Below are 24364 nucleotides of genomic sequence, written 5' to 3' on the forward strand. Positions count from 1 at the left end.
CTACTACCAGGCAGAGATGCAGAACTTTTGGAAGGAACTAGGAAATGCCTGGAGAGCATCAACATTCTGGATATAGAAATACTATATAAGGCAGAAGAGCTACAGAAAAGGTTTTCCTTCCATTTTTCTCTCTAATACATTCTAGTTTTATATCATTGCTTCTGGTATATATTTCTTTCTTTTTTTAAAGATTTATTTATTTATACAAGCACTGGATACAGTCAGAAGCACGGGAGGGTGAGAGAATTCACCAGAGCCAGCAGGGAGCAGAACAGGCAGACTGATGAAATACACTGCTGAGGGGAGCAGCGGGCTGCAGGAGAGGTCTGCGCGCCATGTGGGACCCTCGCTGGCGGCCGGGGATCAAACCGGCGCTGCAAAGGCTGGGGCAGCTTTGCAGCCCAGCGCTCAACCACTGCGCCACCAGGGGAGGCCCATGTATATATTTCTATTAATGAGTTTTACTAGCACTGTCTTTAGGGACAAAATTAGGAAAGAAAAACTACTTGCCAATTGTGAAAGGCGTGTTTATACCAGGAGTGCAGTCTTAATTTTCTGCTTGTTCCCTTCCAGAAAGGAACTTGTGGATCCTTCTGGATTGACAGAAGAACAATTAAAGGAGATTCCATACACTAAAATAGAGTGAGTATGTCTTTGTAAATCTTTTCATAAGTTTTATTAGTACTTAACAGTGAAGAATCATTCCTACTCTCAGTGGTGTTCCATGACATGATCTGTCTTTATATTTTAACCGAATTTATAAATAACCACAGAGAAAAAGATAGGAAAGGGTATGCTAAAGCTAATTATTCTATAATCACTGTCATTACCTATTAACTGCCTATTTTCTAGATAGTGGGTATCAGAGGACTTTTGATTAATACCAGTTTTTGAGTATGAATTCCTTTCTTGAGATAGTCATTGATTGGCACCAAAGTTTCTTTTTATTCATATTCTAACAAGAGAATTATGTTGGCCCTAAAACCTGTTTTAAAGCCCAGTCCGATCCCTGACATAAAACTAGCCTAACAGGATTTCCTAATCACCACTCAGTACAAGATGCAGCATAAGATGACCCAGTCACTATGCTTTCTGACCTGCTATAGCTGGTCAAAAAGAGGAGGTGTCTCGTTCACTGCTATTTACCTTCTGTAGCCCACACTTCCTCCCTACTCCTGTTTAATTGCAGGTTGGTACACCCTCCCCTTCTCCACCCTTTTCGTGAGGTCAGGAGTTGAATTAATGACATTAAATTAATAGCTAGGACACAACTCTTTTTGGTAATAATGCCATTTTGTCTATATTGTAGATTTTTTTTCTTCCATACTACCGGAGAGAATCCAACTGTTGGGAATAATTTCTTTAAAATTTGGTGGTTAAAAAATAAACACACACATACACATAAACACTGAAAGTTTTATTTTTCTGTTTGGCTAAACGAGTAAGTTTTCAATGTTAACTTGTAAAATTTAAGCCACTTAGGCTTTACAAGCCCAAGGGGGTCAAGTTCTTTTTAAAACCCCTGAAATCACTATTCCTTTTTGGTTTCAATATTAAGGAAGAGCTCCAGACTGTCCTCTTCTGACTTCTGGTGTGATTGTTTTCTGATGCTTGTTCAGGACTCAAGGCGACCCCGTCCGCATCAGGCACTCTCACTCACCTCGGAGTTACCGACAGTACCGCCGGTCCCAGTGTTCTGATGGAGAGCGGTCCGTCCTCTCAGAAGTGAAGTAAGTGGCCTGGTGCGTTGCCACCTCATGGCTCTACAGAACAGCCCAACAGAACTTGCTGCTATGACATGGCTGTCAAATTTTTGATATGGCTGGTGTGAGTGAAAACTAAAATTTAATTCACACTTACATTGCATATGTGGCTAATGGGTCCATATCGCACAATGCAGATGTAGCCTATGCCAAGGCTGAGTCATAGCCCTCCATTGAGGGCTTTATAAGGGAAAAAAAAATGCATGGCTGTTCTGTTGTGAAAAATGCAGTCAGATTTGAGTGAAGTTGGCAGTTTCTTTTTCATTTGATAAATTTCTTTTTGATGCCCTTTCTTTTACTACAAGTATCATGTACTTTTTTTTTTTAAATAGAGGCATGTTTTATTTATTTATTTGTTTGTTTTGTTTATGCATGCACTGGGTACAGTCAGAAGCACAGGTGGGTGAGAGAATTCACCAGAGCCAGAGCGGGGAGCAGAGCAGGCAGAAGGACCGAAGTACACTGCTGAGGGGAGCAGCGGGCGGCAGGAGAGGTCTGCGCGCCTTGTGGGACCCTCCTCCGGTGGCCGGGGAGCAGCTGGGGATCGAACCGGCACCGCAGAGGCCGCGGGCAGCTTCGCAACCCAGCGCTCAACCGCTGTGCCACCGGGGAGGCCCTATCATGTACTTTTATTACTTTTTGAGGAAAGCAACCATATCTAATCTTGATATGACAGTTGCTTTAAGTGAGTATGTTAACAAAATCATTTTGCACCCACATGCAAAAGTACTACAGTTAGAGGGCCTCCCTGGTGGCGCAGGCGGTTGAGCGCCACTCTGTGAAGCTGTCCACAGCCTCTGCAGCACAGGTTCAATCCTGGCCAACTGGCAAGAATCCCACATGGCGAAGCAGACCTCTCCTGTCTCAGCCGCTGCTCCCCTCAGCAGTGTATTTCTTCAGTCTGCCTGTTCTGTTCCCCGCTCCATCTCTGGTGAATCCTCTCACCCACCCGCACATCTAGCCTGTACCCCGCTACTCGTATAAAAATATATATATATTTTTTAAAGTACTACAGTCATAGAAATTCATGCACTTAGTATTGCTGAGTAGGACTGTTAACCATTAAGCTGTAAACCAAGGCTCAAAATGTTGGGTAAACAATAAGATGGGAAACAGGGTTATTTTGTTTATCAAATATAGAGCAGGGCTGCCGTGTAGCGGTACAGGTTTATAAAAAAGAATGGCCAATATTTTCTAGATGTTAGAAGTAATCAGAACAAATCAAAGCCACACCCATGTTTTATTCTTGGTTCCTGTATTTGCTGTTTTGGGGACAAATTACCTGAATTTATATATTTATTTTTTTTTAAAGATTTATCCATACAAGAACTGGGCTACAGGCCAGAGGTGGGGGGGGGGTGAGGATTCACCAGAGATAGAGCAGGGAACAGAACAGGCAGATGGACTGAAATACATTGCTGAGGGGAGCAGCAGGCAAGTTGGGAGAGGTCTGCTGAACCATGTGGGTAGCCCCTGGCTGGGGAGTGAACTCGTGCTACAGTGGCTGCAGATAGCTCATAGGTTACGTCTTATCCCCTGTTCCACCAGGGAGGCCCAAATTACCTGAATTTAATTAAAAAAAAAATTAACTATTAAATGCTCTGTATGTGAAACATGCTTCCCAAGGTATACCCCTCTTCCAACTCAAATTGTAACTCTAGGTACTGTCCCAATCATTAATTCCAACTCATTCTCTGCAGCTCAAAAACAGATCTTGTACCTCCACTTCCTGTGACACGTTCTTCGGATGCACAGGGTTCTGGTGGCTCTACTGTTCATCAGGTAAGAAATGAGTTTTAGGTGTTGAATTGGTAATGATTTTGAGAAGCACTTTTCTAAGTTACTTTGGTGTGATAGGCTGATCAATCTTTATCCTGAGATTCTGTATTTTAATTTTTTTTATATATGAAATTGTGGCGGGTGCATGATCCAAGACCAGGTACAATCTGGGAAAAAATATTTCAGGAGAACTACATAGTACAAAGTCTAAGTGATCTGAGACTTAGGACAAACACTGTTAAGAATATATGGTGCCACGATAAAGAGAACAATGGCTTCACTAATTAAAAAAAAAAAATGCATGTGCCAGCCTAGATTAGATTTCTTAGGAAAAGATTCCCGAGATGGACATTTGTGTGTACAAAGTTTCTTGAAAAGGGCTCTGATATCAACATTTGTTGGGGAGAGCAAGATAGACTTTGGCAGAGGCAAGAGAGGAACCACAGTCTCAATAAACATCAGGTGATCTCATGGGGAGCCTGGATGCTGAGATTGCCTTTCACATTCTCTCTACCTGGTGACAAAGTGGTGGGGCATTTCTATACCACAGCAAGTCCTCTGGGGAAAGGGTATCTCTAGAAGGGGGGGGGGGGGGATGACCGTTTGGGTGGTTAACCACAACTCTACTCAGTTAACTAAATTTGGGAGAGCTAATAGGTTGTCCAAACAATTTTTTCAAGTCAGCGTAACTTTTTAATAAGTACATCCATGATTAGTTTAGCTTTGGATTCAGATTACATTTGTGTTGCCTTGTTAAGCCTATACTTCTAGACAATACAGAGAATAACCTACTGTTATGATTACTGGGGATTAAAAAGCACTGCTATTCCTCAGGGCTTATTTTGCTTTGGTTTTAGTACAAGTATTAATTTTATCTTACTGAACTTTTACTTTTCCAACTATCCTTAACTAATCACTATCACTTAGGAACCTCAGAAAACATTTACGTATACACGAGAGGTTGAAGGAATAGCTTCCACTTTCTTGTACACAGAACTCACATGCCTATTCTGATAAAAGGCCCTGACTCCAAACTTACCTCTGGAACTGAATTAATTGTGAACTCAACAAATACCTATTGAGCACATAATAGGAGTGACAAGCACTGGTCTTAGCAAGAGGCACAGTCAATGGGATAAATCTTAAGTCAACTGCCTCTATTTGTATAGTTCAGGAACAGCGATTTTAACAATTAAAAAAAAAATCTTTTAATTTAAAAGGAATGTGTAAGAGGCTGGAGGTACTCTACAATCTGACTATCTATATAAATTATTTAATGATTCCTGGCTTAGACATGTAACACATAAAAAGAGGTAAAATAGAAACAGATTAGGTTGGTCAAAGGTCACCTGGCCTTTGGCCCTTGGCCTGAAGCAAATGAGACAAGCTTGGTCTAAGCTTAGTGAGAGAAAATCAGGCAGATAATACAGGGCCTTAGAAGCTATGGAGAAAGAAAAACTGTAACAAGTGGCAGCAGGAAAAGTATGTTAGGAAAAGTAAGTTTCATCTTAGTGTCTTACAAGCAGCAAGCTGCTTAAAATAGGATGAATTAGGGATTTCAATTCACTTATTTCATTAAGGGTTCCAGGCAGTGAAAAAGAATCAATCTTAAGACAGGCTTACAGGATATTCCTACATAACCTTCACCTCCTTTTCTAGTCTTCTGATCCTAGTTTTCAATTTCCCTGCCCATTCTCACATGCACTTGTGTTCTACCTCTCCAGCTATGTTTCAGAAATCTATTCTAATGTCTCAAAAATCCACCCATGAATGGAATTGCTGTTCTGTTTTGAAGAGCCAGATCAAATTTAGCCAGTGATGAATCTCAACAGAACTCTGAATTAGGGATAAACATGTCAGACTTATCTGACAGGCCAGACTATTTCTCTAAGAGCAGAAACACTAAACAGAGCATCAGTGAGGTACTGTGTCATTCCCAGGATTTCCCCTTGTGGCTGCCAGTTCCACTAGTCTTGGTGTACCACCCTGGCTCCTTGCTTCTCTGCTGGGGCCTTCACATTTCAAACCAACCCAGCTGACAGGGCACTGTGCGGGGTGGTCCATTCAGTGACAAGTTAAAAACTAATTGAAGATCACTTAGCTCCCCATTCTTTTATCTCTTCCCCTCTATTTGGTAAAGGGGGAGCCCTAAGCCTAGTGTAGTAATTACATGACCCATTTGGGGGGGGGGGATAAATTGAGATACATACGAAACTTGTAAGAATAAAATTTATTATGCATGTCAGCTGAACTTTACTTCGAATTTATACAATCAGTTTGCTATTTAAAGAGGCAATATTTGAACAGCTTTTGATAGAGGAACCTTTTTTATAACTTTCTAAATGTCAACATATTTTCTGATTAACAAAATTTTCTCGCAGCCTTACTTTCTATTTCTCAAATTCTTTCTAGAGAAGAAATGGGTCCAAAGACAGCCTGATGGAAGAAAAAGCCCAGACATCTACAAACAATCTGGCTGCAAAACACACAGCAAAAACAATAAAAACTATCCAAGCTTCACGTGTCAAGACACATGATACTCAGTGAAAAAGGGACTTTATGGGGTGGGGTATGTGTACCACCTTTACTTTGAAACTGTGAATTATAATTATTCAAATTAGACCTTCAAGTGTTCCTTCAGCACTAAAATGAGTCTGTTGCTTCTTTTTAAGGTTTAATGACAACATATTTCTGAGAGGCCTTTTTGTTAACTGGAAGGATAGTAGTCTTGTAAAACTTGATGCCCTATTTTCCTTCTTGGAAAATGAGTCTCTCGCCTACCATTTTAATACTTGTGTGAGCAAATTGTTTAAGCCTCAATTTGATGAAATGACAGAAATTGATGCTTCTGACTAAAGCTCTGGAATCCTGGACTGCAGCAGCTGGCTAACAGTACACCAACTGGAATAAAAGATCCTTATTCGGGTTCTCAGCCTGTGTATATGCACAAAGACTGAAGTACCACTTCAGGGTGCAGGTATTTTTGTTCCTTTAACTGGTTTTTCTTTTTTTTGTAATATTTTGTGGCATTAAGTCCCACATGTTATCTACAAATGTAAAAAGCCCTTTGTAAACATTTCTTTCAATTTCTAGTGTCCTTGTCTTGTTTTCATAAAAAAAAAAAAGCAAAAAAATCACCCTGTGGATTTCACTTGACTTCAAGGTTAAAACATTGACCCTCAACATCAATGATCCCGGGCCTCCCGGTGGCGCAGCGGTTGAGCGCTGGGTTGCGAAGCTGCCCGCAGCCTCTGCGGTGCTGGTTCGATCCCCGGCTGCTCCCCGGCCACCAGAGGAGGGTCCCACATGGCGTGCAGACCTCTCCTGCCGCCCGCTGCTCCCCTCAGCAGTGTACTTCGGTCCTTCTGCCTGCTCTGCTCCCCGCTCTGGCTCTGGTGAATTCTCTCACCCTCCCGCGCTTCTGACTGTACCCAGTGCATGTATAAACAAAAACAAACAAATAAATAAATAAAACATGCCTCTATTTAAAAAAAAAAAAAATCAATGATCCCTCCATCCTGCCTAACTTCAAACCATTCCTCTCTGCAGATGACCTTCCAATCTACTAGGAAAAAATAGAAATACACACGTAGGACATCTTTTATTTCCTCTCACCCAAGTTGCCATTAACCCTAACCTTCATTCTGTCCACCTATACTTTGGAAGTTATCTCCTTCAGAATATTCCATCCTGTTCTCCTGTCACTTATGTCTTCAGTATGCACCATGTCACCACTTTCATTAATTTAGACCTCACTAAATCACCTCTATGTCACTAAATCCCAACGATGCATTTTAGGCTGTCTTGTAATCTCTTGATTCTTTTAAGTACCTTCTACCATTCTTTGCAGCTCATCCTATTCTGCCCAGTTACTTGAGTTTCTCTTCCCTGGATTTATCACATTGATGTCCATGGCCCTAAGGTTAATTTCTGGTTTGTTATAGGCCATTGTTCTGCCAAGAAGCCACTTACGATTTCTCAAAGGCAGTTCAAATTCAACCAGTTTAAATACCACTCCCCAGCTGGATTTAGGGTCATCATGTTTGTGAATGTGCAAGCACACACCTAAGGGTCAGTGTTAATGCCTGTCCAAATACCAAGTTCCATCAGCTTTGCCCTATCTCTTACATCAATTTTGCCACCACACAGTCCAAGGCTGCCACCTGTTGCCTTCTTATTATAGTAGACTCCTATTTTCCCATATTTAACAGTTTTTTTATACATGTGACTTTCCATCTCTGATCTCCCCTTGTTTTAAAACAGCCTTAAGTGGTCTAGCCTCTAACCTGATAAGCCTTAACACTTCTAGCTCCCATAAAAGCCATCTTATTAAGCCTCAAACATTTCTTACCTCTATCTGGACTAACAGTCATATACCTTTACTAGTTCAAGGCCTCTTGACACCACAGTTCCCCAAAGGTCTTGCAAAAAATGATACCTATCCTCACTTTCAGTTTTGCTTCCTGTTTCGTTGACTCAGTCAAGCCCCATCGCATGGGACTTGCCTCGTGTAAATCTTAATGATAACATTTCCTCCCTTTAACTGTAAGTTCTAAAGGAAGGAGCTGTGTTTTGCCTACCATTGCCCTCCTTGGGCCGAGCCTAAGCCTACTGTTTGATAAGGCTATCAGTAATTGACAGCAGTAAATATCAATTTCTTCTGTTAAGATTTACAGAATTTTAAATGCTATTCCCTGGAACTTAATCATTACACAAACCTCCAAGAAGCACATTAAAATAGACACAGCCCCACCATTTTAAAGCATGTATTTGCAGCATAATTTTTAGCTCCTCAGGCTCGAAGATTTTACTAATCCATGTAATCTGTGAAGATCAAGTTCAGTTTCCTTACCCAGAACATCCTAAAGGGGGAAAAAAAAAAAATCAAATTTGACAAGGACACACATCTTAAGAATATGATAGTAAACTCTCACAACACACTTCCGCATTGTGTCTTTTTCTATACTTGGCTTTAAACCACACTACCAACCTGTCTGAAATTTGATAAATGGCTCATTTTAATCATCTTGTGAACTACAGAAGTAGCAGCACAAATGAATCATTAACACCCGATTTAAACACTGGTTAGAGAAGGCACTGCTAGAAAGGTAACAAAATCCCCATTAAGAGTTAACTTTATGCTAGAACTTTTACAACATCACTCTACCTTATGTACCTTTATGCTTCAGATGGTATTCAGTTAGCAGTAGTCTATGCTTCAAAGATCCATCTCACCTGAACAAAAATTAGTTAAGAGAAACTTTACACGTTTGCAGATTGAAGGCCACAGATGTAAATTAATGTAAAATTGTATCTGTTACTTAAGCAGTTCCTATGCCAAAGATACAAAATTCAGAGGCAGGAAAAGCCTGCTAAGTATTTAGTTTATGCCTTTTTTGACACCACATTCACTAGTTTTCAAAAGTGAACGGGCAACACAAAGGCTACATTTAATAAACTCAAACACTAAGCTGACCCCCGCACCCACTCCTTGCACAGCAGGCAAATCTGGGAGGCTTGCATCGATGGGGGAAATCACTAAGGTTGCCCTGAGAACCAGGTCGTGGAACCGACCACTGAGGCCGATGGCCCAGCAGGTAACTTGTGCAAAACCCCTGCCCCGAGAAAGCAAGGGCAGGTTAACAGTTTAAAAGACCCTCAAATCCTGAAACACAGACCTCTCCCGCTCACCCCTGCTCACTTGCATGCAGGGTCTGTCAATATACCCGTCCTTTCTGTAGTCCGCTCAGCCTCCGGGTTATTTCTTCCCCAAGCCTCCGGTTACCCCCTCAACCCCCACATAGCCACAGAAACTTAGTCTATGGTACAAAAAGGCCCAGATAAACTGTTCTGTTCACTAGCGCTCAACAGGCAAGAATTAACCCCAACTTTACTTTTAGACTTTCACCGTTCAGTATCCGTCTGAATAATGAAAACTAAAATGAAATTATTTAAAATGACTCTTAAAAAAAAAGCTCGAAGTGTTAGGGGGAAATGAAGCACTGATAAGTCCTTTTAAGCGCGCGGGTGAGGACCCCCCAGTCAGACGCCCCGTTTTGTATCGGGGTTGCTCTCCCACAGAAGCAACATCTCTTTTGGCAATAGCGTTAAAGCTCACCTGGAAAAGTCTGTGACATTCACTCCATTTCCGCACAATCCTGCGCCTTCAAACACTCAAGATCTGAACCTTAAACGCGCCTCCTTTCCGCGCGGGCCGAGCCCACCCCGGCCGCGGCAGGCTGGGGCGCTGCGGGCTCTGGCACACGGAAAACGGGCGAAACGCTCCCGGGCATGGCGACGCGCAAGTGGGGCCGCCTCAGGGGCCCCTGAAACGCCCTGGCCATGGCCGGCACAGCCGAGGCCAAGACAGGCCGCGGCGACCCATGGCTCCAGGTCCGGGGCGCTCGGACTCGCCGGGGCCCGCCACCGCGCCGCCAGCCACCGGGCGGAACCGGGGCGTCACGTCTCGCCGCGCCGGCGGCAGGAAAGACCGCGCGGCCGGCCCACAATGCTTTTCTACATCTGGACGGGCCCACAGCACCGAGGAGGTGGGGGGATTCGGACTGTACCACTGGCGGCTGCTGTTCGCAGGACGCCGCCTTGTGGCCGGAGGGCGCAGGCCCCGGGATGGCGGGGAGGGGGGGCGGTCCGCAGGGGTCAGAGGGCTGAGGAGCCAGGGTTCTAGCTCGGGGTCCCCTGTGGGCGCTGTGGCTTATTCTTTCCACGAAGGAGAGTTTACCAGACGTGCACGTATGTGGTCAGTCTTGAGCTGCGGGTGTAGCCCAAAGGCCTGGAGACCTTGTGTCCAGGGAGACAGACGGCCTCCGGCGCAGGAGGGAGTCTCCACTGTGCTTCAGGGTCTGACGGAAGTGTCTGGGGATCAGCTGTGACGGAGGCGGGTGGGTTCCTGAGAGGGAGCGATAGAACAGCGCCGTCCGATGTAGTGCCCGCCGCAAATGTAATTTTAAAATTTTAGAATGCCACATTATGAAACTTAGAATCAAATTAATTTTATTAATTTTATTTTTTAAAAAGATTTATTTATTCATTTACACCAGAACCTGGGGACAGGCCAGATGTGCGCGGGAGGGTGAGAGGATTCACCAGAGACAGAGCGGGGAGCAGAACAGGCAGACTGATGGAACACACTGCTGAGGGGAGCAGCAGGCAGCAGGAGAGGTCTGTGCGCCATGTGGGACCCTGGTCAGCCAGCCGGATCGGGCCGGCGCTGCAGAGGCTGCAGACAGCTTCACAGTGCTGCGCTTAACCGCTTGCGCCACCAGGGGAGGCCCTCAAATTAATTTTAATAGTAACTCAACATGCGTTAAACATGATCATTTCAATATGTAATCAATATAATATAAAAATATTGATGACTTTTTTGCAGCCTTAAATTCTTACCTACTAAGTCTTAAAAGCCCTGTGTATATATTATACTTCCAAAACATTATCTTCAGATTGGTCACATTCAAGTGCTCAGAAGCAGGCCTTAGCCAGCTGGCTAGAGTAGTCTGAAAAGTGCAGATTGGGGCCTCCCCTGGTGACACAGCAGTTGAGCGCTGGGCTGCGAAGCCACCAGCGAGGGTCCAACATGGCATGCAGACCTCTCCTGCCGTGCCTGCTGCTCCCCTCAGCAGTGTATTTCGTCACTCTGCCTGTTCTGTTTCCCGTTCTGGTGAATTCTCTCACCCTCCGGAGCTTCTGACTGTACCCAGTGCTTGTATAAATAAATAAACTGATCTTAAAAAAAAAAGTGCAGATTGACTTAAGGTGTGATGGAAGAGAAGGGCAGGGCAAGTTATGTAGGAATTTATACTGTGTAAGAAGTTGAGTTTTTTTAACAGAAATTTTAGAAATAAAACAGAAATAAAGGAGAGGTTGTTAATTGGCTTTCAATGAACAATTACTCATCGAAAGCTTAGAGACAGCAGTGAGAGCTTTCGTGTAATAACACTGGGTCTTCTTGCTGTTATAAATTCTAGCAGAATTAACCAGAGACCATTTCCCAGCAAATTTCCTTGTTTCTTTGGCATTTACTGATGAAAGAGAGGGTTTGGGCAAGAAAGTGGTGGTGGTGGGTTGGGGGAGAGAAACAGTTGGAAAAAGAGTAAGTCCACAGCACAGTGGTCATGAATAGCCTGAATAACATCAACTTGGAGACAATGACCAAACAGAAGTAAATGTGTAATGATCACAGGAAAGTTACTGTGGATCTGCATCAGGAAGTCACTGTAACATCTGGAGGACAGAAAGGTTGAGGAAGGAGGATGACATCTCCAAGATTTTTTAAAGACACTGACGGGTGCGTTGTGGGATCATAACAAACTCAATAGTCCCTTCTTGCTAGGGAATAGGGAGAACAAATTCCTTGGGCTGGACCAGCCAGAAAACCTAAGTGTAGATCCAGCTCTAACATCAGCCCTTCTAGGAAAATGATCATCTCTCTGAGCCTAAAACTCCTCATTTACTGGATAGTATCTATACCCATGTAGCACACAGTTTAGTTTAAAAAACTAGGAAAGACTTGTGGCGTCAGCTAGCACTGTGTGGCTCACAGCAACATCCAATACCTGACTCTTCAACATTCTAGCTTTGAGAATTTTCTGGATTGAATTCTTAAGGAGGGAGTGATAAACTGCTCAGTTTGCTTGAATGACTTTACATTTTTGTTCTAAACTTACTGTTTCCTATCCTCCCCTTTATTTCACCTTCCTTACTCTGTATAGTTCAACAGTAGTAGAAGGGAGATGTTTATTCCAATTGTTGGGTTAGTGATGGTGTTAGGAAATAATTTCTAAACATTCTATCTATATCATACATCAATCTCATACATCTGGGTAAGGAAAATCCAATAGTTAAAGGCAAGCAGAAAGGCAAAGAACAAAAGACCTTGGCTATTTTCTACTAGTTTCCTATTATTGTTGACTGCTGGGGCTGAGGCATTATAGTAATGATAAAAACAGGTTAGTGCAAACATGGAGCAACCTTGCATTCCCTGTGTGGTAGGTGGAATAATGGTCCACCACACCCTAATTCCACCAACCTGTGAATGTTTCAATGCAGTGAAAAGGGCTTTGTAAACGGGATTCATATCAAGGACCTGAGGGGTAAAATTTGAAGAGTATACCAGAAGAGTTATTAGAAAGAAAATAATCCTGTCAAAAAATGGACAGAAAAGCTAAAAAGAAACTTCTCTGAAGAGGAAAGGCAAATGGCCAACAGGCATATGAAAAAATGTTCAACATCACTTGTCATCAGGGAAATGCAAATCAAAACTACCATGAGATACCATCTTACACCAGTGAAAATGGCACATATTAAAAAAAACTAGCAACAACAAATGTTGGCGAGGATGTGGAGAAAAAGGAACTCTCCTGCACTGTTGGTGGGAGTGCAAACTGGTCCAACCATTGTGGAGAACTGTGTGGAGATTTCTTGACCTATTAAACATAGAACTTCCATATGATCCAGCAATTCCACTCCTAGGTATTTACACAAAGGACACAGAAACATCCATTCCAAGGAGCACCTGCACCCCTATGTTTATAGCAGCACTGTTTACAATAGCTAAGCTTTGGAAACAACCCAAATGCCCAAAAATAGATGACTGGATCAAGAAGATGTGGTACATATACACCGTGGAATATTACTCAGCATTCAAAAAAGATAAACACATGCAATTTGCAGCAACATGGATGGAGCTGGAAGGGATCGTGCTCAGCGAAATAAGTCAGAAAGAAAAAGAAAAATACCGGATGGTCTCACTCATAGCAGGAATCTAGAAAACGTAAATAAGGGACCGGGAAAATGAATAACTATAAGAAAGTGAAAATCAAAATCAACAAACAACTATGAACCAGAGACACTCTATGGGGGGTGGGGGGCGGGGAGGGAAGGGATTGGGGTCAAAATAAGGGGGTTGCAATTGTATGGGGAATATAAAAATAAAATATATTAAAAAAAAAAAGAAATAGAGCAGAGGACCTCCGCTGGTGGCGCAGCGGTTGAGCGCTGGGCTGCAAAGCTGCCTACAGCCTCTGCAGTGCCGGTTCGATCCCAGGCCACCGGTGAGGGTCCCACATGGCACGCAGACCTCTCCTGCCGCATCTGCTGCTCCCCTCAGCAGTGTACTTCAGTCCTTCTGCCTGTTCTGCTCCCCACTCTGTCTCTGGTGAATTCTCTCGCACTCCTGCGCTTCTGACTGTACCCAGTGCTTGTATAAATAAATAAATAAATAAATCTTTAAAAGAAAGAAAGAAAGAAAGAAAGAAAGAAAGAAAGAAAGAAAGAAAGAAAGAAAGAAAGAAAGAAAGAAAGAAAGAAAGAAAGAAAGAAAGAAAGAAAGAAAGAAAGAAAGAAAGAAAGAAAGAAAGAAAAGAAGGCAGGAGAGATTACAGGTGTGGAGGAAAGAAATCTTCCATTGCTAGTTTTGAGACTAGGGGAATGAGCTCTAAGCCAAAGAATACAGGAGCCTCTAAAAGCTGGAAATGGAAATAAGCAAGCAAGGAAACAAGCAAGCAGGGAAACAAGACTTTCTTTCTATACTGCATGCAACTGAATTATGATAACAGCCTGAATGAACATTCCAGAAGAATGCAGAAGCAGATTCTCCCTGAGAGTATCAGTCTTCATAAAAGACACATAGCCCTGATGAGGCCTTTGTTGAAGTAGGTGATTCTCTATATAGCTCTCCTCTCCTCTCATATTTTGAGTTTCTTCAACTTATTCTTCGAAAACCATCAAAATTCAGAATATCAGAGGAGTTATAACTAATCCTGCTTTTCTACTAGAAACACATGTGTATAGGTTAACACTTTTTCCCAAAATTATTGATAATTCAGAGCATTTCTGACAAAGTGTCTTTTTTGAAACTTAGTCAAATTCTTGGAGAAACTGACAAAATTATTCTGTAGTTCATTTGGAACAAGAAATTGATAAGAATAGTGGAAACAATTTAGAAAAAGAAGAGTAATGAAGGAAGACTTATTCCTTCCTCAATACTAAATATTTAACATAATTGAATATGAAACATTAAAACATATACTATACATAATAGAATAATTAAATCAGCATGGTAACGACACAGGCATTCAATGTTATGGTAGATATAACATATAAATAGTTCTTTTTTTTTTTTTTTTAATAGAGGCATGTTTTATTTATTTATTTATTTGTTTGTTTGTTTTGTTTGTACATGCACTGGGTACAGTCAGAAGTGCGGGAGGGTGAGAGAATTCACCAGAGCCAGAGCAGGGAGCAGAGCAGGCAGAAGGACCAAAGTACACTGCTGAGGGGAGCAGCGGGCGGCAGGAGAGGTCTGCGCGCCATGCGGGACCCTCCTCTGGTGGCCAGGGAGCAGCCAGGAATCGAACCGGCGCCGCAGAGGTCACCGGCAGCTTCGCAACCCAGCGCTCAACCGCTGCGCCACCAGGGAGGCCCTAAATAGTTCTTATTATATGTTAAATCTTAATATATTTTAAAGCAAACCTTCCAAATCAGCAGAGCAGGGAGGGCCTAACCCACACAGGTTGCCAGCAGATTGAAATGTCATTTTAGGAAAAAAAGATTTTACATGAAATTATTAAACAAAATAAGAACTGTACTTTCTTTAAAAGCCAGATAATAAATAGTAAAAATTGTGACTCTTTGATTGTAGAAAGGATTAACTAAATTTGATATCAATAGCTGTTTCAAGAGATGGAAAGAAATTAGTTCCAATCAGTGATGAGGAATAGAGACTTTTCTTACCTTTGACCATGAGAACATATTACATTTTAAAATAATAAATATAAGTAAATCAAAGAAGAAAATAATTGATAATATTAATTTCACAAAATTTAAAACATCTGTCTTTAGATTAATAAACAGAAATATTGTTCAACCTCTTATAACTATTTTAATACTATAATATCCTTAGTAATAAAATATTTATGTTACTCTGTATGAACATTGTGAACCCAGTAGAGCCAAAGGCAAGAAGAGATATTTCACAAAAGTGCAAGATGAATTCTAGAACATACCAAAAAGTATTACTATCTTAAGGAAACCTAAGAAAAATATTTCTGTAAAACTACTTTTATGTAATAAAAGTATTAAACATTATATTTCACATTTTTTTCTGATACTTACAGATTGAAATTTGTAAATGATGTCATAGAACTAGCCAGCTCTATTTTTTATCTTTTCATTAATTTATTTAATATTTTTAATTGGGATAATATTAAGATAGCCCAATCAGGTATTGCCACCATAGTGCACCCAACACCGGGTAACCCATGTCCCCCAACATAGTCCTTTACCCCCTTAAACCCTCTCCCTTTGGATGTTTCAGTTCTATAATCAGCTGTCAAGGGTTGGATTTTAAGCTTGTTTTATCTGACCCTTAGTTTGGGTTCTTCTACATATTAGTGACACCATTGATCTTTCTTCTTCTGACTTAATTTTCTTAGAATTATACCTTCCAGCCTCATCTATGTTCCCACATTGGCATGAGTTTATTCTTTTGTGTATATATACCACATCTTCTTGATCCATTCATCTGTTTTGGGGCATTTAGTTTGTTTCTGTGATTTGGCTATTGTAAATAGCACTGCAATACTTATGGGAGTGCAGGATCCCTTTCAAATTAGTATTTTGAATTTGGGGGCTAGATGCCTAGTAGTGGAGTTGCTGGGCTGTATGACAGATTCATTTTTAATGTTTTGAGACACCTTCCAGACTGCTTTGCATGAGGTTACACCAGTTTTCATTACCACCAGCAGTGTAGGAGGGTTCCATTTTCTCCACATCTTTGCTAGTACTTGTTGTTTCTGGTCTCTTCAATATGGGCCATTCTCACAGGTGTGAGATAGTATCTCATTGTGGTCTTGATTTGCATTTCCCTGATGAAAGATGATGATGAACAGTATTTCATGTGCCTGTTGCAGTCTGTATGTCTTCTTTATAGAAGTGTCTGTTTAGTTCTTCTGTGCATTTTTGATAGGGTTATAGCTCTCTTTTTTGTTGAGTGTATGAATCCTCTGTAGATCCTGGATATCATTCCCTTGTCATATGTATGATGTGCAAATATTTTCTCCCATTCACTAGGGTATCATTTCATTTTAGTTCCAGTTTCTTTTGCTGTGCACAAGTTTTTAGGTTTGATGTAGTCCCACTTATATATACTCTTTAGTTTTCCTGTTATTGGTGATGAATCCCTAAAAACATAATTGTAGATTATGTCATGAGTGTTTTACTTAAGTTCTCTTTTATGAATTTTATGGTTTCAGGTCTTAGATTCAAGTCTTTTATCCATTTTGAATTGATTTTTATGTATGGTGTGAGATAGTATCTCATTCATTCTTTTGCATGCAGGTATCATTCTCCCAACATCATTAAATGAAGAGGTTATCCTTGTTCCAATGTATGTCATTGGCCCCTTTGTCATAAATTAACTGTCCAGATCAATGTGGGTTTGTTTCTGGGTCCTCAGTTCCATTCCATTGATCTTTGAGTCTGTTTTTGTTCCAGTACCAGACTTTTTTTTAACTATTTTTTTTAAGATTTATTTATTTATGCATACAAGAACCGGGGTGTAGACCAGAGGTGTGGTGTGTATGAGAGGATTCACCGGAGAGAGTGAGGAACAGAACAGGCAGATCCACTGAAATACACTGCTGAGCAGAGCAGCAGGTGAGACAGGAGAGGTATGGTGCTCTGCGTGGGTTGCTCCCTGGCCAGCCTGGGATTGGCTGGCAATAGCTTGATAGTGCTGTCTTTAACTCCTGTGCCACCAGTAGGCCCATTTTTAAACTGTTTTTTTAAAGTTTTATTTATTTATGTATACAATAGCTGGGTACAGGCCAGAGATGTGGGGGGTGAGAGGATTCACCAGAGACGGAGTGGGGAATGGAATAGGCAGATTGACCAAAGTACACTGCTGAGGGGAGCAGCAGGTGAGTCAGGAGAGGTCTGCTGCGCCATGTGGGTTGCTCCCTGGCTTGCCGGGGATCTAACTCATGCTGCAGAGGCTGTGGATTGCTTCATAGTGAGGTGCTTAACCTCTTACACCACCAGGGAGGCCCCATTTTTAAACTATTATGGCTTTAAAATATATTCTCTTTCTTCTTTGCCAGGAATGTTTTGACTATTCAGGGTCTTTAATGATTCCATGTGAATTTCAGCAGTGTTTATTCCAGTTCTTTGAAAAATGTCATTGATATTTTTATTGGTATTGTATTGAGTCTATATTTTGCTTATTTTGCTTTGCAGAGGATGGCCATTTTGACAATGTTGATTCTTCCTATCCATGATCAGAGAATATTTTTCCTTCTATTTCTTTCAACAATATCTTATAGTTTTATTTGTATGGATCTCTTACCTCCTTTGTTAGGTTTACTCCTAGTTATTTAATTTTTGTGTGTAAGTGATTATAAATGGAATTGCTTTCTTAATTTCTTACTCTTCATCTCATTGTGTATAAGAAGGAAACAGATTTTTGTGTATTGATTTTATACCCTAATGCTTTGCTAAATTGATTAATTACTTCAATCACTTTTTCTGTGGAGTCTTGAGGGCTCTCTATATATTATCATCTCACCTGAAAATAATGATAGTTTTACTTCTTTCCCAATTTGAATTCCTTTTATATCTTTCTCTTGTCTAATGCTCTAACAAATACTTCTGATACTATGTTATATAGTAGTAGTGAGAGTGGACCTCCTTGTCTTGTACCAGATCTTAGTGGAAAAGTTTTCAGTTTTTACTATTGAGAATATTAGCTGTGTGTTTGTTATATGATCTTTATTATGTTAAGATATAGTATGTTTATTCCCAGTTTTTTAAGGGTTTTTATTGTAAATGGATGTTGGGTTGTAGCAAATGTTTCTTTTAACATCTGTTGATATGGACATGTTGTTTTTATCTTTCTCTTTGATGATGTGATAAATTACACTGATTAATTTTCAGATGTTAAACCAACCTTGCATCCCTGATATGAATCTCACCTGTTCCTTTTAATGCATTGTAGGATTTGTCTTGCTAAGATTTTATTGACATTGTATATTTATTCATTTGTAAAACTGGTCTATAATTTTATTTATTTATTTATTTTTTAAAGATTTATTTATTTATTTATACAAGCACTGGGTACAGTCAGAAGCGCAGGAGGGTGAGAGAATTCACCAGAGCCAGAGCGGGGAGCAGAGCAGGCAGAAGGACCCAAGTACACTGCTGAGGGACCATGTGGGACCCTCCTCTGGTGGCCAGGGACCAGCAGGGGATCAAACCAGCGCTTCAGAGGCTTCGGGCAGCTTGGCAACCCAGCGCTCAATAGCTGCGCTTCCGGGGAGGCCCAATTTTATTGTTTTGTGTGCTGTCTTTTTTGTGGTTTTGGTATTAATGTTGCCCTCATAAAATGTGTTTGGAAATGTCCCTTCTCTTTCAACTTTTTGGAAGAGTTTGAGCAGGATAAATATTAGGTTATCACTGAAAGTTTGGTTGAATTCATTTGTGAAGCCATCCTGTCCTGAACTTTTGCTTTTTTTTTTTTTTTAATGTGAGAGATTTGAATATTGTTTCAATTTCTTTGCTTATGGTTGGTTTGTTCAGGATTCCTCTTCCCTCACTATTCAGTCTCAGAAGATTGTATCAGTCTAAGAATTTGTCTGTCTCTTCTAGGTTATTGAATTTCTGCAATGTCTATAGTAATTTCTCTTCTCTCTTTTTTTTAAGATTTATTTATTTATGCATATAAGAACTGGGGTACAGGTCAAAGGTGTGGAGGTGAGAGGATTCACCAGAGACAGAGTGGGGAGCAGAACAGGCATATCTACTGAAATACACTGCTGAGGGGAGCAGCAGGCAAAGTCAGGAAAGGTCTGCTGTGCCATGTGGGTCACTTCCCTGGCCAGAGATGGAACTTGAGTTGCAGTGGCTGTGGATAGCTTCATAGTGCTGAGTCTTAACCACTTGCACCACCAGGGAGAGCCTGCTTCTCTCATTTTGATTCTCTTTATTGGAGCTTTTCCCCTTATTTCTTGGTGAATCTTGCTAGAGGTTTGTCTACTTTGCTTATATTTTAAGAATGAGCTTTTGGTTTTGTTGATCTTTTGGACTGTGTTTTTATTTCTGCTTTGATTTTTATTATTTCTGTTCTTCTACTGACTTTCAAATTTTTTTTATCTTTCTCCAATTCCTTAAAATGAAGGAGAAGCTTATTTAGTTATTTAGTTATTAGTTATTTAGTTATTATTTTTTGTTTCTTAATGTGGGCCTAAATTGCTATAAACTTCCTTCTTAGTACTGCTTTGGCTCTATTCTGCAAGTTTGGAGTATTTTTTTAATTCTTTTTTGCAACTTCATTAAACAATTAGTCTTCAAGTAGTATGTAGTTCAGTCTCCATGTATTCAAGGATTTCCCTGCTTACTTTTGACAGTTAATTTTTAGTTTGATGCCTCTATGGTCCAAGAAGATGCTAAGTATGATTCAGTCTTCATGAATTTGTTGAAGATTTTTTTGTGTCCCAGAATATGGTATATTGTGGAGAGTTTTCCATGTATACTTGAGAAAAAAAATTTTTTTTCTATTTTTGGTACAGTACAGTACTCTAAATATCTATGAGGTCCATGAGGTCTAATTCTTTGTTTAGAGCTATTATATTTTCTTCCTAGTTGATCTGTCTACTGGTGAAAGTCAAGTTTGTTTTTTCAATAGAAAAGAACTTTAATAGCATTAGTGTACATAAAGGGAAGAGAAATTATATTTATTCCAGTGAAACACCCAATGTTACCCATCTCCTCATGGGTAAAAGTCCAGTCACACAGGATTGGCCCAAAGCAGGGCTAATGGTGTCCAAAATCTTGCCATAAGTCTAAGGCACTTTCTGGTGGGGAAGCATAGGAAAGCATCAGGCAAGTCTGGTAGGAAAGTAGAAATCAATAATACAGGTCAAGAGAAAGGCTGCCATTGTCATCCTCCCTGTGGGACTCTCACCCACACCCACATTTCTTTCAAGGTCTCCTTCTATGACTCCCAAGTCTCCAATGAAGTCGAAGTCCAAGAAGCAACCACTGCTTCTTCTTCACATGCCTTCTGCTCTTTAGAACTCCTCCAAGTGTTCTCTCCAAATCATCTCTTCTAACTTCATTTTCGCTTCTCCTCTCTTCTTGTTCCACCCTTCATCATTCCCGGCAAGGAACATGGAACCTCTCCTTTTTAGATTACATTGTTACAATTTCCTGCTTTTCAAAATTTCCCACCATTTCAATGGTAACAATGCTCTAAGGGTACTGCCTTAGGAGACAATCTTTTCCAGGGTTCCAATGTGTTCAAGAGAAACAACAATCTGTTACCCAGGATTGTCCATGGAAGTACAATGTGGCAACATCCTCAATTTCTGGAAAAGAGTTGATGAGTCCAAGCTAAAATGAAAAAACTATCTGGAGGTCTTAGCAAATAGAATATCAGAAAATACCAGGAAGATAAATCTAAAAACTGGTTCAACTTGCTTAAAATCAAATTTTTTCTACCATGATCCCAATTTTATGCAATAGAGGAGAAAAATACTTTTGCAAACTTAATCTACTTCCAAACCACTCTGCCTACTTTTGCATAAACTAGGCAATTAACCAAGCAACAATTTATTTGGCTTTGTTGGAATACTCCATTAGGATTAGAGAGAGCTCTTGACACCTGGTCTGTGCAGGCTTCAGGATCAAGGCCATAGTGTTACCAGACTCCACCTGGGATTGCTACTTCTCAAGGTTCCCAGGCCTTTCCCTCTGGGGTTTTCTAGTCCTTTTGATCGAGGTAAGGTTCTCCACTTTCATTGGAAGTCTCTGGAACCCTGCAAGCAAAGTGGTAGGTTCTCTTCTTGGCTCAGTTCAAATTCAATTCCTTCTAGAGTTTCAATCAAACTCACATAATGAAGGATGTTTCCAATTCCCTAGTTTTAGGAGATAAAATTCTCTATTGAAATGATGCAAAATAGGCCCATTTCAAAGAATAATTAAAATTCTTACCATTTTTTTCATGATGACATCATGGAGAGAGAAAATGCAAGCACAAATTAGTTTTACTTACAAAAATATAACACTGCTGCAAATACTGGTTAGCCAAAATAGGAAAAATTTCCTTGAGTCAATACAAAACAATACAAGAAAAAAAAAAACACTATTATTATTTTTTTTAAAAGATTTTTTTATTATTTATTTTATTATTTATTTTATTTTATTTTTTATTTTATTTATTTATTTATTCTGTGCAAGAACCGGGGCACAGGCCAGATGCATGGGAGGGTGAGAGGATTCACCAGAGACAGAGTAGGGAACAGAACAGGCAGACGGACAGAAATACACTGCTGAGGGGAGCAGTGGGCATTGCGGACAGCTTCACAGTGCGGCGCTCAACCGCCTGCACCACCAGGGAGACCCAAAAAAACAGTTTTATTAATGCTGAACGCATGCCTCAGTTTCTCTCAGCCAATAAAAGGAAACAGAGTTTGAGGAAAAGGAAAGTGGTTTAATTTGTTGACAAATGAGGAAGACAGCAGACTCATGTCTGAAAGACCACTGTCTTGCTCTTTTGCAGAGTGCGTTGGTATTTATATAAAGGAAAAAAAAAAAGAGTCGAGATGCGCAAGGGTCTGCAAAGGGGACGGGGACAGGGTGGGCACAGACGGTGGGCGCCAACTTGCTTATTTCAACAACTGCTGTTTAACTCATTTGTCCTTGGAATGAAAGAAGACAAACCTGTCAAACAAGGGGGAAATTACAAGAGATGAGGGGAGACAAGCTTGTTAATTAACTGCATCATTATTTCAAAGAAATCTTATTAAAAATTATTTCCTCTCCAACAGTCCATTCAGTCCCTTGTACAAATTCACACATTCAAGTTTCTTCCATTAGAATGAGTTGAGGTCTTCCTCCCATTAATATGTCCAGAAAAAATCCTGCAGATGTCAAACCAGTGAAATAAACACCATTATTGCAGGAAAATAACAATCACATCAGTCACCTAAAGGTTTCATATAAATTTTAGGCTACCAGTGTTAGTATTTATGCATATACCAAAGTTAAACATTACTCTCAAGAGACAATATTTCCCTTCCAGTTCCAATTTACCAGGTAACTACAAGTAGATCAGCTTTTTCTTCCTTTCCAGTGAGGAAAGGAAGAAACAATGGAGTATTTCAGGGGCTCTACTGTGGTTTCATAAGATTTCCTTTGATCAATCAAATAAAAGACTACCAAACTTTTCCTTCAGTTTAGATTCTGGAAAACCTTGCCATAAGTGTTTAATAAAAAAAAAAAACATTTAATTGCATGAATATTTCAAGACAACCATTAAATTCCAAATTAGTTCCCATTAACCAAAAATTATCCCAGATCATGCTTCTTGGAAGTACTTACACAGTTTCCATTACATTTTTGAGTTCAAAATTTTTATGAGCACCATGTATACCAGTTTTATATCCTCCAGAGGCCAGGACAGTGAGATATAAAAGGGAAAACATACAACATACAGACAAGATGGCCCCTTAGTTTTCATTTACCCCACATGGAATACCTTGTGTAATTGTGGTTTTTTACTCCAAGTTTCAGAAAAAAAAATTAAGGACAAGTTTTTTCCATGAAATAAAAATAAAACTGCAAAAAACTGAGGACTGTTGCCAGCAGAAGTCATCACATGGTTACAATTGTCATTCTACATACCTAAGATTTTGGAAATAGAAAGTTCAGTCAGAGCAATTAAAAGGAGGGTCATGGCCTTGTTTATTGCTTTAGGGTTTTCAGTGTTCAAATCATCACATTAGAAGTTATAATCTGGGGTATTCTGTGTAGAAATGGAAAGAGCAAAATCAAATCACTTTCAATCAGAAGGAGTCATCTCCTTACTTCTGTTAGCCACCAATCATGCAATCTGGGTGTTTCCTGAAACATAATCTGAAGGAATAAAACCAAAGTGCAAATCAAGAACCCCAAACTAGGGAGGGATGACAACACAGGTATCAAGACCTGGTGCAACTGACCTCTTGCAAAAACACGTCATGAGTGGCTGCCCACCAACTTGGAGGTTCTTGACTGCATTTCTGATGCCACAGGGCTTTCCAAAACAGACTTCTCTCAGTGAAAGTAAAGTTTCACCAGCAATCAAACAAATCCAAGAATTTAAATGACAAACATGGCCAACAGAAATAGTGTAGACAAAAATTCCCAGTAATAAGTAAACTTCAGATAAAAGTGCTTTAGTATTTCTAACCCAGGCCTTGCAAAAGCCAAGTCACTCCAGGAATCCCCTAGGGCTAACCAGTAATTACCAGTGATCTCTCAATCATAAGGTTTCTTTCACTTGTGCTCCCAGATATGAATTTCCTAATATAAAGAGTCATTGCTCCATTGCTGTTTTGTAAATCTCCTTGAGGCAAAGATAAGGGAATAGTCACAAACAAAAGCCCAAATAACTGAGCTTACTCTAGCAAAAGATATGCAAGCATATACAGAGTAGAAGACCAAGATAAAAAAAGAAACCATCAAAAACTTCTGAGTTTCAGAGTAGCCCACCTTGCGGTGTCAGACACCATCGTGGAAACAGAATTTAGAAGGAAGAGCAAACTCCTTATTTGATCTGGTCATGTGATTCCAACTTACTATCATTTATTGAGTAAAGCTGCTTTTTACCAAACAGCAGCTTCCACAAAAGCAGACCTCTGAACTAATGTACACATACACACAAAATCTCCACAAGGTCAAAACCAGTTTTTCTAATCTGAGGGTCTTCTAAACATACCTGAAACACAAACACACTAGTGAAACAAAATCCACATTTTTGCTTAGGGTGGCCA

At 40.3% G+C, this 24364-nt stretch overlaps 1 protein-coding gene, 1 long non-coding RNA gene and 1 other non-coding gene across 4 annotated transcripts in view; 1 reads left to right on the forward strand and 2 right to left on the reverse strand.

Moving 5' to 3' along the window:
- Positions 1 to 6712, forward strand: part of EPB41L4A (erythrocyte membrane protein band 4.1 like 4A) — a 442728-nt gene extending 436016 nt beyond the window's left edge. For both annotated transcript variants that reach the window (XM_054688039.1, XM_054688040.1), the window contains 4 exons: positions 574 to 642; positions 1620 to 1730; positions 3464 to 3545; positions 5955 to 6712. In XM_054688039.1, coding sequence (XP_054544014.1) covers positions 574 to 642; positions 1620 to 1730; positions 3464 to 3545; positions 5955 to 6089 — 397 coding nt within the window. In that variant the 3' untranslated portion in view covers positions 6090 to 6712. The remainder of the gene's footprint in view (positions 1 to 573; positions 643 to 1619; positions 1731 to 3463; positions 3546 to 5954) is intronic.
- A 244-nt stretch (positions 6713 to 6956) lies between these two features.
- On the reverse strand, positions 6957 to 9934 carry LOC119260253 (uncharacterized). The gene is made up of 3 exons (XR_005128726.2): positions 9661 to 9934; positions 8719 to 8777; positions 6957 to 8404 (listed from the first exon to the last, which is right to left on the reverse strand). It is a non-coding gene; the product is annotated as an uncharacterized LOC119260253 (long non-coding RNA).
- LOC119261512 (small nucleolar RNA SNORA13) lies at positions 8855 to 8988 on the reverse strand. Its single transcript, XR_005129046.1, has one exon. It is a non-coding gene; the product is annotated as a small nucleolar RNA SNORA13 (small nucleolar RNA).
- Positions 9935 to 24364: the final 14430 nt, after the last annotated feature.

The sequence above is a fragment of the Talpa occidentalis genome, unplaced genomic scaffold (assembly GCF_014898055.3).
Source record: "Talpa occidentalis isolate TD23 unplaced genomic scaffold, MPIMG_talOcc4v2.1 talOcc4.6, whole genome shotgun sequence".
NCBI classification, from domain to species: domain Eukaryota; kingdom Metazoa; phylum Chordata; class Mammalia; order Eulipotyphla; family Talpidae; genus Talpa; species Talpa occidentalis.